Raw genomic sequence first — 18,610 nt, 5'->3', positions numbered from 1 at the left:
TAAGTAACGTAAGGGTAAGAGAGATGTGTGGAAATAAAAAGAGCGTGGTTGAGAGAGCAGAAGAGGGTGTTTTGAAATGGTTTGGGCACATGGAGAGAATGAGTGAGGAAAGATTGACCAAGAGGATATATGTGTCAGAGGTCAAGGGAATGAGGAGAAGTGGGAGACCAAATTGGAGGTGGACAGATGGAGTGAAAAAGATTTTGTGTGATCGGGGCCTGAACATGCAGGAGGGTGAAAGGAGGGCAAGGAATAGAGTGAATTGGATCGATGTGGTATACCGGGGTTGACGTGCTGTCAGTGGATTGAATCAGGGCATGTGAAGCGACTGGGGTAAACCATGGAAAGCTGTGTAGGTATGTATATTTGCGTGTGTGGACGTATGTATATACATGTGTATGGGGGTGGGTTGGGCCATTTCATTCATCTGTTTCCTTGCGCTACCTCGCAAAAGCGGGAGACAGCGACAAAGCAAAAAAAAATATTTTTTTTTTTTCTTTTTGCTTTGTCGCTGTCTCCCGCGTTTGCGAGGTAGCGCAAGGAAACAGATGAAAGAAATGGCCCAACCCACCCCCATACACATGTATATACATACACGTCCACACACCCAAATATACATACCTACACAGCTTTCCATGGTTTACCCCAGACGCTTCACATGCCCTGATTCAATCCACTGACAGCATGTCAACCCCGGTATACCACATTGATCCAATTCACTCTATTCCTTGCCCTCCTTTCACCCTCCTGCATGTTCAGGCCCCGATCACACAAAATCTTTTTCACTCCATCTTTCCACCTCCAATTTGGTCTCCCACTTCTCCTCGTTCCCTCCACCTCCGACACATATATCCTCTTGGTCAATCTTTCCTCACTCATTCTCTCCATGTGCCCAAACCATTTCAAAACACCCTCTTCTGCTCTCTCAACCACGCTCTTTTTATTTCCACACATCTCTCTTACCCTTACGTTACTTACTCGATCAAACCACCTCACACCACACATTGTCCTCAAACATCTAATTTCCAGCACATCCATCCTCCTGCGCACAACTCTATCCATAGCCCACACCTCGCAACCATACAACATTGTTGGAACCACTATTCCTTCAAACATAGCCATTTTTGCTTTCCGAGATAATGTTCTCGACTTCCACGCATTCTTCAAGGCTCCCAGGATTTTCGCCCCCTCCCCCACCCTATGATCCACTTCCGCTTCCATGGTTACATCCGCTGCCAGATCCACTCCCAGATATCTAAAACACTTTACTTCCTCCAGTTTTTCTCCATTCAAACTTACCTCCCAATTGACTTGACCCTCAACCCTACTGTACCTAATAACCTTGCTCTTATTCACATTTACTCTTAACTTTCTTCTTTCACACACTTTACCAAACTCAGTCACCAGCTTCTGCAGTTTCTCACATGAATCAGCCACCAGCGCTGTATCATCAGCGAACAACAACTGACTCACTTCCCAAGCTCTCTCATCCCCAACAGACTTCATACTTGCCCCTCTTTCCAAAACTCTTGCATTCACCTCCCTAACAACCCCATCCATAAACAAATTAAACAACCATGGAGACATCACACACCCCTGCCGCAAACCTACATTCACTGAGAACCAATCACTTTCCTCTCTTCCTACAAGTACACATGCCTTACATCCTCGATCAAAACTTTTCACTGCTTCTAACAACTTGCCTCCCACACCATATATTCTTAATACCTTCCACAGAGCATCTCTATCAACTCTATCATATGCCTTCTCCAGATCCATAAATGCTACATATGAATCCATTTACTTTTCTAAGTATTTCTCACATACATTCTTCAAAGCAAACACCTGATCCCCACATCCTCTACCACTTCTGAAACCACACTGCTCTTCCCCAATATATATACATAAATCAAAAGGCCATGTTGACATCACACAGCCCTGCCATACACCCATATGTATATCAAAACTTTCACTCAATTCTCCATCCATTCCGAGACATGCATTTACTATGTACCCCAAATATTCTAAACACATCCCATAAAGTATTACACTCAATTCTGTCTTACATTTTTTCCAGATCTATAAAAGCTGCATACAGCTTTTTACCTTTCACTTGATACTTTTCCAGTCATTTTCACCACAATAATCTGATCGACACATCCCATACCTTTCCTAAAACCGTGCTTCTCACTTATTCTGCATCCAGTCACTTCCATCACTCTGTCAATCAATACTCCATCACTCTGTCAATCAATACTCTTGCAAACTCTTTTTGTGGTATAATTAACAGACTTATTCTCTGTAACTGCTACATACATCCTTAGCACCTTTTTTTGAATAAAGGAACAATAATAGCTTTTACCTAATCCTGAGGCACAGCCCTCTGTTTCCATACTAAATTACACATCAAATGCAACCACTTTATTGCACTTTCTCCTCCATGCTTTACCATTTCTGCCATAATCCCACCCACTCCAAGTGCATTTCCTACCTTATTGCTGTACATGCAAAACTTGCTGCCTCACCTTTCTCCACACTCATCATTTCTTCAAAATACTCTTTCCATCTTCTTTTCATTTTCTCCTTTCGATTCAGGAACTTTCCTCATTTCTCACATTAACAAATCCACTCTTACATCCACCTCTTTCCATTTTCATCTTCCATTTCTTATTATCCCTAAACTTTTCACTCCACTTTCTTTTAAAACCTTCATCTACTTTTTCTTTGCTTTACATTCTGCTTAAACATCATATATTCTTCCCACGTCCTTTGGTGAACTTCCACTGGTACATTCCTTTTGAGCAACCTACCATATACTTTTTTCTTTTCTTCCACAGCATTTCTAATCCCATCCATCCATCATGCATTTCCCTTTTCATTCCTATTTTTCATGATTTTGTATCCAACTACTAATTCTACAACCTTTAACAGTCTTTCTCTAAACATTATAAAACCTCATCCACACTTGACTGCATCTTTACATTTACTGTACTTCCCTATAACCTTTCAATCACGCTCTTGTATTCTTTCTGATTCCTCGTCTCGCTTACCAACACTTTTATCTCTCTATTCTTCCTTATCCCATGCCTCCACTTCTCCCTGATCCCCACCCCAACAAGAACTGAAAATAGCAAGTCTCCAAAGGATCCTTCTTCACATTAAGCATCAAGCAAAGCCTTTCTCAACCTTTCATTCACTGGCACCACATTGTCATTCAAACCCTTTTGTTCTTCCCTTCCATCATTTTTCATCCATGTATACCTGGGGATCATTTTGAGCTGAAAAAGGGTCTTTGCAAGAAATAAGCCCTTCTTAACACAGACATCCATTCGATGACTTTCTTTATTATTTACTCCAGGCACTCCCCATCCACCAACTATCTTGCCAATTTCATAACATCCCACCTTTGCATTCATATCGCCCATTACAACACAACCCCCTCTCTCTCCTCCCCAAAACCATTTATACACTCATTCAACTTTCTCCAGAAACATTTCATTTCATTCTTACCTCACACTCCTTATATTCACAGGCACAAATACACAGCCATGCATACTTCACGATGCCAATCTCTCCTTTCCCCCCACACTATTCTTGATCCATATCTTTCATGCTCTGTAACATTCTCCCATAGTCTCACTGATAACACAATTGCACATCCATCTTTCCCACTTCCCAGATAATTTTCATTCATTCCTGGCCACACCACCCTTCCTTCCATGGCCTCCCATAACTTGCATTCGTCATTTCCATTTTCACTCCATACACCTTACCCAAGGATATGGGTTTTCCCAATCCCCAGTGAAAGCAATAAAATATGCATTCTATCACAATATATGCATTCCCAACAAAAGAATTTCTCTTCAGTAAAATCAGTTAATAGAAAATATGAAAGTAGGGCCTTTCTACTGCTCAATGTACTAAATGACTCAAGAGGCTATTTCATTTGTAACAGACAGCTTTATAACCAGGTCTTTGGTTAAGGTGACATGATATGGTCAGACACTCTCTGCACAGCAAGGTCAACCTTGGCTGGTGGGATGCTGGGGAAAAAGAGTTTAATTTTGTTGGCCAAGTCTTCCGCACTCACCTTGGTCTTAACAACTGCATCCATTGGTCCCAACAGTAGAGTCTGGTTCCTAATTGCTACCAATATTCTATCACCATAGAGTTCTGTGGATTCTACATTACAACCTGCCTTCTTCATTTCATCCACAACTGTCAGTACATTGTCTGAGAAGGCTTGAAACTCATTGATTACCACCAGATTTTCAGTTTGTAAACTGAAATTACTAGCCTTGCTCTTATTATTTATTCTATTTACACTTCCACTCTTCTCATTGCTTGAAAGATCCATATGAAGAATTGAATTTCCTTTGTGTGTGGTGGGATTTCCCTGCAAAAACTCTGCTGGTGGAAAATGAACAGCACGCACAAATTGCAGAAACGGACTCTTTTCATTTATGTATATATTCTCCATGTGTGGACGAAAGGAGTCGTAGTCAACAGGAGTGAGAGTGAAATGGAACAACTGACGCCACTCACCAAACATCAGAGACTGAAAACAAAATTTAGAAATGTATTGAGTATCTGAAAGGGGAAAGCTGAGAATTATTGTAGTAGAATCTAAGTTACTAGTTATAGCATTGAAAAGAGACAGGTATTTAGAGTGTGTTTGAACGGAGAGAGCTTGGAGGGAGTGAAGTGTTGCAGATGTCTTGGTGTGGATAAGGCAGCAAATGGAGCCACGGGAGCTGCAGTGAGCCACAGGGTGGATGAAGGGCAACTGTCCGGCACGAACTGAGGTATGTGTGGAAAAGCTGAGTATGTGTGATGGGCTAATAGTCTTGTCAATGCTGTATGAATGCGAGGCATGGTCATAAATAGGAGGATGTAAGTGCTGGAAATTAAAAGTTTTGAGGACAAAATGTGGTGTGAGAAGAGTGTATGAAATAAATCATAGGTTAAGAAAAGGCTGTAGTAATAGGAAGAGTAAGTAGGAAAGAACTGAAGAGGTTGCATTGAAATTGTTTGGCCATATGGATAGGATATTACTAAGAGGGTATACATGTCAGAAGTGGAGGAAACAATGAAAAGGAGAAAACAAGGAGGAGGTGGAAGGATAGAGTAAAAGATGCTTTGAATGAATGGGACCTGAACATGCAGGTGTATTTTAAGTATGCAAGCGATAGAGAAAATTGGAGCAATGTGGTATATAGGGGATGTGTTGTCAGTGGGCTCATCAAGACACATGCAGCAATTGTATGAAAACATGGAAGGGTCAATGGGCTTGCTTGTGGATATATATATATATTTTTTCTTTTTTTTTTTTGCTTTCTCGCTGTCTCCCGCGTTTGCGAGGTAGCGCAAGGAAACAGACGAAAGAAATGGCCCAACCCACACCCATACACATGTATATACATACATCCACACACGCAAATATACATACCTACACAGCTTTCCATGGTTTACCCCAGACTCTTCACATGCCCTGATTCAATCCACTGACAGCACGTCAACCCCGGTATACCACATCGATCCAATTCACTCTATTCCTTGCCCTCCTTTCACCCTCCTGCATGTTCAGGCCCCGATCACACAAAATCTTTTTCACTCCATCTTTCCACCTCCAATTTGGTCTCCCACTTCTCCTCGTTCCCTCCACCTCCAACACATATATCTTCTTGGTCAATCTTTCCTCACTCATTCTCTCCATATGCCCAAACCATTTCAAAACACCCTCTTCTGCTCTCTCAACCACACTCTTTTTATTTCCACACATCTCTCTTACCCTTACGTTACTTACTCGATCAAACCACCTCACACCACACATTGTCCTCAAACATCTCATTTCCAGCACATCCATCTTCCTGCGCACAACTCTATCCATAGCCCACGCCTCGCAACCATACAACATTGTTGGAACCACTATTCCTTCAAACATACCCATTTTTGCTTTCCGAGATAATGTTCTCGACTTCCACACATTCTTCAAGGCTCCCAGGATTTTCGCCCCCTCCCCCACCCTATGATCCACTTCCGCTTCCATGGTTCCATCCGCTGCCAGATCCACTCCCAGATATCTAAAACACTTTACTTCCTCCAGTTTTTCTCCATTCAAACTTACCTCCCAATTGATTTGACCCTCAACCCTACTGTACCTAATAACCTTGCTCTTATTCACATTTACTCTTAACTTTCTTCTTTCACACACTTTACCAAACTCAGTCACCAGCTTCTGCAGTTTCTCACATGAATCAGCCACCAGCGCTGTATCATCAGCGAACAACAACTGACTCACTTCCCAAGCTCTCTCATCCCCAACAGACTTCATACTTGCCCCTCTTTCCAAAACTCTTGCGTTTACCTCCCTAACAACCCCATCCATAAACAAATTAAACAACCATGGAGACATCACACACCCCTGCCGCAAACCTACATTCACTGAGAACCAATCACTTTCCTCTCTTCCTACACGTACACATGCCTTACATCCTCGATAAAAACTTTTCACTGCTTCCAACAACTTGCCTCCCACACCATATATTCTTAATACCTTCCACAGAGCATCTCTACCAACTCTATCATATGCCTTCTCCAGATCCATAAATGCTACATACAAATCCATTTGCTTTTCTAAGTATTTCTCACATACATTCTTCAAAGCAAACACCTGATCCACACATCCTCTACCACTTCTGAAACCACACTGCTCTTCCCCAATCTGATGCTCTGTACATGCCTTCACCCTCTCAATCAATACCCTCCCATATAATTTACCAGGAATACTCAACAAACTTATACCTCTGTAATTTGAGCACTCACTCTTATCCCCTTTGCCTTTGTACAATGGCACTATGCACGCATTCCGCCAATCCTCAGGCACCTCACCATGAGTCATACATACATTAAATAACCTTACCAACCAGTCAATAATACAGTCACCCCCTTTTTTAATAAATTCCACTGCAATACCATCCAAACCTGCTACCTTGCCGGCTTTCATCTTCCGCAAAGCTTTTACTACCTCTTCTCTGTTTACCAAATCATTTTCCCTTACCCTCTCACTTTGCACACCACCTCGACCAAAACACCCTATATCTGCCACTCTATCATCAAACACATTCAACAAACCTTCAAAATACTCACTCCATCTCCTTCTCACATCACCACTACTTGTTATCACCTCCCCATTTGCGCCCTTCACTGAAGTTCCCATTTGCTCCCTTGTCTTACGCACTTTATTTACCTCCTTCCAGAACATCTTTTTATTCTCCCTAAAATTTAATGATACTCTCTCACTCCAACTCTCATTTGCCCTTTTTTTCACCTCTTGCACCTTTCTCTTGACCTCCTGTCTCTTTCTTTTATACATCTCCCACTCAATTTCATTTTTCCCTGCAAAAATCGTCCAAATGCCTCTCTCTTCTCTTTCACTAATACTCTTACTTCTTCATCCCACCACTCACTACCCTTTCTAATCAACCCAAGTTGTTAGAAGCAGTGAAAAGTTTTTATCGAGGATGTAAGGCATGTGTACGTGTAGGAAGAGAGGAAAGTGTTTGGTTCTCAGTGAATGTAGGTTTGCGGCAGGGGTGTGTGATGTCTCCATGGTTGTTTAATTTGTTTATGGATGGGGTTGTTAGGGAGGTGAATGCAAGAGTTTTGGAAAGAGGGGCAAGTATGAAGTCTGTTGGGGATGAGAGAGCTTGGGAAGTGAGTCAGTTGTTGTTCGCTGATGATACAGCGCTGGTGGCTGATTCATGTGAGAAACTGCAGAAGCTGGTGACTGAGTTTGGTAAAGTGTGTGAAAGAAGAAAGTTAAGAGTAAATGTGAATAAGAGCAAGGTTATTAGGTACAGTAGGGTTGAGGGTCAAGTCAATTGGGAGGTGAGTTTGAATTGAGAAAAACTGGAGGAAGTGAAGTGTTTTAGATATCTGGGAGTGGATCTGGCAGCGGATGGAACCATGGAAGCGGAAGTGGATCATAGGGTGGGGGAGGGGGCGAAAATTCTGGGAGCCTTGAAGAATGTGTGGAAGTCGAGAACATTATCTCGGAAAGCAAAAATGGGTATGTTTGAAGGAATAGTGGTTCCAACAATGTTGTATGGTTGCGAGGGGTGGGCTATGGATAGAGTTGTGCGCAGGAGGATGGATGTGCTGGAAATGAGATGTTTGAGGACAATATGTGGTGTGAGGTGGTTTGATCGAGTAAGTAACGTAAGGGTAAGAGAGATGTGTGGAAATAAAAAGAGCGTGGTTGAGAGAGCAGAAGAGGGTGTTTTGAAATGGTTCGGGCACATGGAAAGAATGAGTGAGGAAAGATTGACCAAGAGAATATATGTGTCGGAGGTGGAGGGAACGAGGAGAAGAGGGAGACCAAATTGGAGGTGGAAAGATGGAGTGAAAAAGATTTTGTGTGATCGGGGCCTGAACATGCAGGAGGGTGAAAGGAGGGCAAGGAATAGAGTGATTTGGAGCGATGTGGTATACCGGGGTTGACGTGCTGGCAGTGGATTGAATCAAGGCATGTGAAGCGTCTGGGGTAAACCATGGAAAGCTGTGTAGGTATGTATATTTGCGTGTGTGGACGTATGTATATACATGTGTATGGGGGTGGGTTGGGCCATTTCTTTCGTCTGTTTCCTTGCGCTACCTCGCAAACGCGGGAGACAGCGACAAAGTATAAAAAAAAAAAAAAAAAAAATATATATATATATATATACATGTGTGTGTGTGTGTGTGTGTGTGTATATGAGTGGATGGGCCATTTTTCATCTCTCTCCTTCCACTACCTGACTGACATGGGAAATGGCGATTAAATATAATAAATAAATGAATAATTAAATGTATATGTGCACCCTCCTCTTCTTGTTTTTCAATTTCTAAAAGAAAAGAGCAAAAGGAGCTAAATAGGGATTTCTTATCCTACTTGAATTCTCAGGCTGGGGTGTCTAAATGTGTGTGGATGTAACCAAGAGGAGAAGAAAGGAGATAAGTAGTATGTTTGAGGAATGAAACCTGGATGTTCTGGCTCTCAGTGAAACAAAGCTCAAGAGTAAAGGGGAAGAATTGTTTGCAAATGTCTTAGGAGTAAAGTCAGTGATTGGTTGTGAGAGGACGAGAGCAGAAGAAGAAGTAGCACTACTGAATCAGGAGTTGTAGGAGTTGTTAAAGTGTAAGGAAGTAAACTGAAAGTGGATGGTGAGGTCTGGATGATTACTCGTGCTTATGTATCTGGCCATGAGAAGAAAGATCAAGAGACACAATCTTCATGAAATGTATCATTAATTACAGGCATTAATAACTCCCAAACAATATTTCAACAGCAGACTCATAATCAGCATGAAAAACAGTACTTATACTGAGGTTTTCAAACAAATATATTACCTTTTGAAAAAAAAAAGTATTTTTTAGCCCAATTTTTTTTTTAAACTGTTATATAACATAATGAAACACTTCTATACTTGATAAAAATTGAGGAAGATTTCTCATAATGCTTCCTCTATATGACAAACACCCGATAAATACAAAAGGAATAATAACGATCTTAAAATGTAATCATTAATCATAGGCTACAATGACCCCCAAACAATATTTCAACTCCCAGTTTCATATTCAGCTTGAAAAATCATCCTTATAATGAGATTTTCAAGCAACTCATTTACCCTAAACAAAGTACTCTACTGTCAATGAGAGGGAGGTCTCTGACAGTCATATCAATGGCCCTCACACGACCTTTCCCTCTTTGTTAGACCTTTCTCTTTTTCTATTCACTATACCAACATTCATGGTCTTTCTAATAAACTCTTCTCTTTCGAACACCATCTGTCTAGTACCTCTTCTAATATCTTACTTCTCTCTAAGACACAGTTGTCTAATGATGTTCTCATTAGTCCCTTTTCACATCCAACTACAATCTTCATTCGTGATTCAGGTTATTCCATCATCAATACACCTGTCGCAGTGCCTCATGGAACTTGAATCTCCAAATTTTGATGTTATGTGGCTCAGGATCTGTCTCCCAATCACCACACTTTTCCTCTGTTTTGCTTACTGCTCTCTTAATTCTACAAATTTTATGTCTTTCTTTATTCACCTAAACTCCTGCCATGAGACTGTGGCATCCTCTCACCCATGTTCTCTATTCTCATTGATTCAAAGCAATTATGTCCCACTCTACCCATATTCCTGACTGCTGTGAACACTTACCTCATACTCTGGATCTGTTTTTCCACCCACAAGAGGTCCCATTGTAAGTACACAATCTCACCCCCTGTTGGTTCATCTAATCACACCCTTATAAATGTATCGATTCTAATGGCATCTCCCCCTCCAGCAGCCCCTTCTACGTGTGAATACTGGGACCTCAACAAAGCTGACTGGAGTGACTTACATAAATTCTTCTCTGACTTTCTTAGGGTGAATTATTGTCTCTTATGTGGTGTTCACTCTCCACCAGGCAAATAGCAGAGGTTATTCTTTCGGAAATGGAAGCATTTATCCACACTTCCTCCAAGACGACCTCTTCATCCAATCCATCATTCAACCATGCCTATTCTGAGGCCATTCAGGCAAGGGATCAGGCATGTTTGGCTTGGAAAAATTCTCCTTCCTATGACTCCCATTCAGCTTTCATCACTGCCCATAATCATTGCAAGCATGTTATCCATGAGGCAAAGTGTTCCTTTACTCAAAGGAAGTATGATAACCCCTCCTCATCACACACTAATAAGTTTTTCTGGTCTTTATCTAAGGACATCTGTGGCAACTTTTGTCACTCTACTTTTCCATTCTGATGGTACTATAATTGTTTATCTCATAGACAAAGCAAATCTCTTTGGTTCCTGTTTCTCCTCTAACTCCATCTTGGATAACTCTAACATTCCTTCACCCCCTGATGCTCACCTTACCAATCCTATGCCCCTCCCCATAATCTCTTTTTGGACTGTACAAAAAGTACTTCTCTCTCTGGACAAGAATCAAGGCTTATGGTCTTAATGGCATCCATCCCTATGTACTGAATGAAAGTGCCTCTGAACTTGCAATTGTGCTTGCTCATCTGTTCTGTTTCTATTTGGAAAGCAAAACTGTTCCTTCTTGGAAGCATGCATTGATATATCCCATCCCTAAGAAGGGTAACCATTCTGACCCCTCTAACTACTGTCCTATTGCTCTGACATCTCCCATTTCCAAAGTCTTTGAATTCCCCCTCAACTCCCACATCCTTAGACACCTTGAAACTCACAGTCTTCTCTCCCATCACCAGTATGGCTTTTGTAAGGCGAGAGCCACTCGTGATATTCTTTCCTATCTTACTAGTGTCTGGTCATCATCCCAGAAAGATTTTGGGGAGTCATGTGTGGCTGCCCTTGACATATCCAAGCTTTTGGCTGGGTGTGGCATCGAGGTCTCATCTCTCAGTGCCCCTCTTTTGGCTTCACTCCCTCACTTTGCTCCTTCATCTCTTGCTTCCTCTCTGGCCAATCTATCTCTGTGGTTGTTGATGGATCAGCCTCCCTATCCCCATTCTCCATCAATAGCAGTGTTCCTCAAGATTCTTTCCTGTCCCCTACACTTTTTCTCCTTTTTTTTCAACAATTTTCTCTCCTCCACAGATAATCAAATGCACTCATATGCTGATGACTGAACACTGCATTCATCCACACTTGCCAATTTTGCTCCTTCTCTCACTCGATTTGCATCTCATCTTAACCCAGCTTCCTCAATAAACTCATCCTTGGGCAGGATATATCACTGGGGTAGGCAAAATCTAGTTAAGTTTAATGCCTCCATGACCCATTTTCTACCCATCTCTCTATCAAAAACTCCTCACAACTCGTCTCTCCTTTGACAGTTCAGTAATTCCACCTCGACTCAGTAAATATACTTGGCATTACTGTAACATCTGCTCTTTCTTGAAAACCCATTACCAAATAGGTAAGTTTGCCTCTAAGAAACTGGGTGTCCTGTTTAGATGTCAAAAGTTCTTTCCTTCTGAAGAGTTACTGTTTATACAAATAATTGATCCATCCATGTATGGCGTACTGCTCTCCACATCTGGGGTGGTTCTAGCTCTGCATTCTCACCTGACAGAGTTGAGTCAAAAGAGGTACGACTTATAAACTGTCCCAGCCTAGCTCTCAAACCTGACCCTCTTGCTCTGTGCCACAATGTTGGTTCATTTTTCCTCTTCTATAAATATTATTTTGGTTTTTGCTCCTGAGAGCTGGCTGCTTGTGTGCCCTTATCACTAACTAGACTACTCTTATCAAGGGGTTTTACTTAAACAATCATGGCTTATGGGTCCCCATGGCAATCTTCACTGATCATCCCCACTATCAACCAATGGTGAGTTCTCCTGTCTTTCTTCAACATGGTACTTACCTGTTCACCACTGGGTTTGTTATCCCCTCTTCGGTTGAGGCGGAGAACCAAGTCACCCATCCTGCAGTATCTGGACTCTAGACCAGCATAGTAGAAGGTGACAGGAAGGCTGCTGACGGCCACAGCCTCTGAGAAGGGCTGCGCACTTCCCACGTCGACAAAGTGCTCATCACCGTGGAACCTGCAACATAGGAGGTGTGTCTGTAGACCCAACAGAGTCATTGCTATCAGTAAAACTGTTATTCCTAGCAACTTTTTAACATTCATTTAAAAATGCATGGAATGCTTCACAAAGGGTAACCCAATTCAAACAGAGGTTTGCCAAACTTTGAAAAAATTTCCACAGACACAGGATAAGCTGTAAACTGTAACTTGTGTATGCCTCCACAGATAAAACTGATAGAATCCATTGTCCTATGACACTCTATGATTGTATGTTTCAACTGATACATAATCAAGTCTTGACCACAAACAATTATCCTACTTCGCAGACTATCAAGTTAAAGATAAATCTATCTTATGTGAATATCAAATAAAAGTGGCTTTTGAAGGGAAGAGAACGAAGTGAAGTAAAGGTACCTTTATATCAAGACTGATGTGTAGATTCAAGGGATACATTTTGCAGGATAGTTACACACTCTTGTGAGACCATTATGTGATTATTGTGAGCATCCCCAACCCAAAGAAAAATCGATATTCTTTCCTAAATCATAAACTTTAGACTCTTGGTATATGGTAACCATAAATCAAACTTAAGATTGATGAATATGGAATTTCAAGTGATTCATATAATCACTGGGGTTTGTAAGGAAAAAATGTAAATGTTAGAAGCTTTTGAGAAAAGCTATTCATTGGAAATGAACTAGAAGTTGAATGAGGTAAGAAACGTCCATAGGACTTATATGTTCACATACAGAATACTTCCCACGTATTTCCCACATGTCGTAGAAGGCGACTAAAGGGGGCTGGAAACCCTCCCCTCCTTGTATTTTGATTTCTAAAAAGGGAAACAGAAGAAGGAGTCCAGAGGGGACTGCTCATCCTCATCGCAGGCTCAGTTTTGGGATGCCTGATTGTGTGTGGATGCAACCAAGATGAGAAGAAAAGAGAGATAGGTACTATGTTTGAGGAAAGAAACCTGAATGTTCTGGCTCTGAGTGAAATGAAGCTCAAGGATAAAGGGGAAGAGTGGTTTGGAAAAGTCTTGGGAATGAAGTCAGGGTTGATGAGAGGACAAGAGCTAAGGAAGGTGTAGCACCACTCCTGAAGCAGGAGCTGAGAGAGCATGTCATAGAGTGTGAGAAAATGAATTCTAGATTGATGTGGGTAAAACTGAAAGTGGATGGAGAAAGATGGATGATTATTGGTGCCTATGCACCTGGTCATGAGAAGAAAGATCAAGAGAGGCAAGTGTTTTGGGAGCAGATGAGTGAGGGTGTCAGCAGCTTTGATGCACAAGATTGGGTTTTGGTGATGGTTTATTCAATGCAAAGGTGACTGATGTGGCAGTTGAGGGCATAATTGTTGTACATGGGGTATTCAGTGTAGTGAATGGAAATGGTGAACACCTGGATTTATGTGCTGAAAAAAGACTGGTGATTGGGAATACCTGATTTAAAAAGAGAGACATACTTAAGTATACATATGTTAGTAGAAGAGATAGTCAAAGGGCCTCACTGGATTACGTGTTAATTGACAGGTGTGTAAAAGAGACACTTTTGGATGTTAATGTGTTAAGAAGGGCAGCTGGAGGAATTTCTGATCACTATCTTGTGGAGGTGAAGGTGAAGATTTGTAGAGGTTCTCAAAGAAGAAGAAGAGAGAATGTTGGGAAGAGAGTACTGAGAGTAAGTGTGCTTGGAAAGGAGATGTGCGAGGAAATACCAGGAGAGATTGAGTGTAGAATGGCAAAGGGTGAGAGCAGTTGATGTGAGGGGAGTGGAAGAGAAATGTGATGTATTTTGGGAAGCAGTGATGGCTTGTGTAAAAGATGCATGTGGCATGAGAAAGGTGGGAGGTGGGCAGATTAGAAATTGTAGTGAGTGGTGGGATGAAGAAGTAAAGTTATTAGTGAAAGAGAAAAGAGAGGTGTTTGGATGATACTTGCAAAGGAGTGACAATGACTGGGAGATGTACAAAAGAAAGTGGCAGGAGGTCAAGAGGAGAAGAGAGTGGTGAGAGTACATGAGCTTGGAAAGGAGACTTGTGTGAGGAAGTACCAGGAGATTTTAAGTGCAGAATGGAAAAAGGTGAGAGCAAATGACATAAGGGGAGTGGGGTTGGAATGGGATGTATTTAGGGAAGCAGTAATGGCTTGCACAAAAGATGCTTGTGCCATGAAAAAGGTGGGAGGTGGGCAGATTAAAAAGGGTAGTGAGTGGTGGGATGAAGAAGTAAGTTTGATAGTGAAAGAGAAGAGAGAGACGTTTGGACGATCTTTACAGGGAAGTAGTGCGAATTACTGGGAGATGTGTAAAAGAAAGAGGCAGGAGGCCAGGAGAAAGGTGCAACAGGTGAAAAAGAGGGTAAATGAGAGTTGGGGTGAGAGAGTATCATAAAATTTTAGGGAGAATAAAAAGATGTTTTGGAAGGAGGTAACTAAAGTGCATAAGGCAAAAGAACAAATGGGAACATCAGTGGAAGGGGCAAATGGGGTGGTAGTAACAAGTAATGGTGAAGTGAAAAGGAGATGGAGTAAGTATTTTGAAGGTTTGTTGAATGTGTTTGATGATAGAGTGGCAGATATAGGGTGTTTTGGTCAAGGTGGTGTGTGAAGCAAGAGGGTCAGGAAAAATGGTTTGGTAAACAGAGAAGAGGTAGTAAAAGCTTTGTGGGAGATGAAAGCCAGCAAGGCGGAAGGTTTGGATGGTACTACAGTGGAATTTATTAAAAAAGGGGGGTGACTGTGTATGTTATTGGTTGGTAAGGATATTCAATGTATGTATGGTTTGTGGTGAAGTGCCTGAGGATTGGCGGAATGCATGCATAGTGCCATTGTACATAGGCAAAGGGGATAAAGGTGAGTGTTCAAATTACTGAGGTATAAGTTTGTTGAGTATTCCTGGGAAATTACATCAGATTGGGGAAGAGCAGTGCAGGTTTCAGAAATGGTAGAGGATGTGTGCATCAGGTGTTTGCTTTGAAGAATGTATGTGAGAAGTACTTAGAAAAACAGATGGATTTGTATGTAGCATTTATGGGTCTGGAGAAGGCATATGATAGAGCTGACAGAGATGCTTTGTGGAAGGTATGAAGAGTATATGGTGTGGGAGGTAAGTTGCTAAGCAGTGAAAAGTTTTTATCAAGGATGTAAGGCATGTGTGCGAATAGGAAGAGAGGAAAGTGATAGGTTCCCAGTGAATGTTGATTTGTGGCAGCGGTGCATGATTGTTGTTTAATTTGTTTATGGATGAGGTAGTTAGGGAGGGGCATGCAAGAGTTTTGGAAAGAGGGGCGAGTATGCAGTCTGTTGTGGAAGAGAGGGCTTGGAAAGTGAGTCAGTTGTTGTTCACTGATGATACAGCTCTGGTGGCTGATTTGGGTGAGAAACTGCAGAAGTTGTGCCTGAGTTTGGTAAAGTGTGTGAAAAAAGAAAACTGACAGTAAATGTAAATAAGAGCAAGGTAATCAGGTTCAGTAGGGTTGAGGGACAAGTTAATTGGGATGTAAGTGTGAATGGAGAATAACTGGAGGAAGTAAAGTGTTTAGATATCAGGTAGTGGATTTGGCAGCAGATGGAACCATGGAAGCAGAAGTGAGTCACAGGGTAGGGGAAGGGGAGAAGGTTCTGGGAGCAATGAAGAATGTGTGGAAGGCGAGAACGTAATCTCGGAAAGGAAAATTGGTTATCTTTGAAGGAATAGTGGTTCCAACAATGTTATGTGGTTGGAAGGCATGGGTTATAGATAGGGTTGTGTGGAGGAGGGTGAATTTGTGGGAAATGAAATGTTTGAGGACAATAAGTGGTGTGAGGTGGTTTGATTGAGTAAGCAATGACAGGGTAAGCAAGATGTGTGGTGGAGAGAGCAGAAATGGTTGTATTGAAATGATTTGGTTACATGGAGAGAATGAGTGAGGAAAGAGTGACAAAGATGATATATGTATCAGAGGTGAAGGGAACGACGAGTGAGACACCTCGCTAGGAAAACAAAACAAAGGCCACATTCATTCACACTCAGTCTCTAGCTGTCATCTGTAATGCACCAAAACCATAGCTCCCTTTCCACATCCAGGCCACACAAAACTTTCTGTGGTTTACCTAGACGCTTAACATGCCCAGGTTCAATCCATTGACAGCACGTCAACACAGGCATACTACATCGTTCCAATTCACTCTATCCCTTACATGCCCCAATCACTCGAAACCTTTTTCACTCCATCCTTCCACCTCCAATTTGGTCTCCCACTTCTCATTCCCTCCACCTCTGACACATATATCCTCTTTGTCAATCTTTTCTTACTCACTCTCTCCATGTGACCAAACAATCTTAATACACCCTCTTCTGCTCTCAACCATACTCTTTTTATTACCACACATCTCTCTTATCCTTTCATTACTTACTCGATCAAACAACCTCACACCACATATTGTCCTCAAACGTTTCATTTCCAACACATCCATCCTCCTCCGCACAACCTTATCTATAGCCCTTGCCTCGCAACCATGTAACATTGTTGAAACTCGCCTTCCACACATTCTTCACTGTCCCCAGAACCTTCGCCCCCTCCTCCATCCTGTGACTCACTTCCGCTTCCATGGTCCCATCCACTGCCAAATCCACTCCCAGATATCTACAACACTTCACTTCCTCCAGTTTTTCTCCATTCAAACTTACCTCCCAATCACCTTGTCCCTCAACCTTACTGAACCTAATAACATTGCTCTTATTCACATCTGCTCTCAACTTCCTTCTTTCACACACTTTACCAAACTCAGTCACCAACTTGTGCAGTTTCTCACCCAAATCAGCCACCAACACTGTATCATTAATGAACAACAACTGACTCATTTCCCAAGCCCACTCATCCAAAACAGACTGCATACTTGCCCCTCTCTTCAAAACTCTTGCATTCACCTCCCTAACAATCCCATCCATAAACAAATTAAACAACCATGGAGACATTATGCACTCATGCCGCAAACCAACATCCACTGGGAACTAATCACTTTCCTCTCTGCCTACTCATACACATGCCTTACATCCTTGATAAAAATTTTCAATGCTTCTAGTAACTTACCTCCCACACCACATATCCCTAATACCTTCCACAAAGCTTCTCTATCAACTCTACCATATGCCATCTCTAGACTCATAAATGCTAAAAACAAATCCATCTGTTTTTCTAAGTATTTCTCACATACATTCTTCAAAGCAAACACCTGTTCCACACATCCTCTACCACTTCTGAAATCACTCTGCTCCTCCCCAACCTGATGCTCTGTACATGCCTTTACCCTCTCCATCAATAACCTCCTATGAAATTTCCCAGGAATACTCAACAAACTTATACCTCTGTAATTTGAATACTCACCTTCATCCCCTTTGCCTTTATACAATGGCACTACGCATGAATTCCACCAATCCTCAGGCACTTCATCATGAACCATACATACAGGGAATATCCTCACCAATCAGTCAACCACACGGGCACCCCCTTTTTTAATAAATTCCACTGCAATACCATCCAAACACGCCGCCTTGCCGGTTTTCATCTTCCACAAACTTTCACTACCTCTTCTCTGTTTACCAAACCATTCTCCCGGACCCTCTCACTTCACACACCATCTCGACCAAAACACCCTATATCTGCCACTCCATCATCAAACACATTCAACAAACCTTCAAAATACTCACTCCATCTCCTTCTCACTTAACCACTACTTGTTATTACCTCCCCATCAGCCCCCTTCACCGATATTCCCATTTGTTCTCTTGTCTTACGCACTTTATTTACCTCCTTCCAAAACATCTTTTTATTCTCCCTAAAATTTACTGATACTCTCTCACCCCAACTCTAATTTGCCCTCTTTTTCACCTCGTGCATCAAAGCTGCTAACACACTCACTCAGCTGCTCCCAAAACACTTGCCTCTCATGACCTTTCTTCTCATGACCAGGTGTATAGGCACCAATAATCACCCATCTCTATCCATCCACTTCAGTTTTACCCATATCAATCTAGAGTTTACTTTCTTACACTCTATCACATACTCCCACCACTCC

General features: G+C 41.9%; 1 protein-coding gene across 3 annotated transcripts in view; it reads right to left on the bottom strand.

Annotated features, from left to right (window-relative positions):
- Positions 1-1,507: 1,507 nt before the first annotated feature.
- The window catches only part of LOC139747635 (uncharacterized), a 34,914-nt gene continuing 17,811 nt past the window's right edge, over positions 1,508-18,610 (bottom strand). For all 3 annotated transcript variants that reach the window (XM_071660133.1, XM_071660135.1, XM_071660134.1), the window contains 2 exons: positions 12,388-12,568; positions 1,508-4,558 (listed from right to left, as the gene is read on the bottom strand). In XM_071660133.1, the coding sequence (XP_071516234.1) occupies positions 3,980-4,558; positions 12,388-12,568 (760 nt within the window). In that variant the 3' untranslated portion in view covers positions 1,508-3,979. The remainder of the gene's footprint in view (positions 4,559-12,387; positions 12,569-18,610) is intronic.

The sequence above is a fragment of the Panulirus ornatus genome, chromosome 69 (assembly GCF_036320965.1).
Source record: "Panulirus ornatus isolate Po-2019 chromosome 69, ASM3632096v1, whole genome shotgun sequence".
NCBI lineage: Eukaryota > Metazoa > Arthropoda > Malacostraca > Decapoda > Palinuridae > Panulirus > Panulirus ornatus.
Note: the sequence above shows the minus strand (reverse complement) of the source record. Positions and strands in the feature narration are given on the sequence as shown.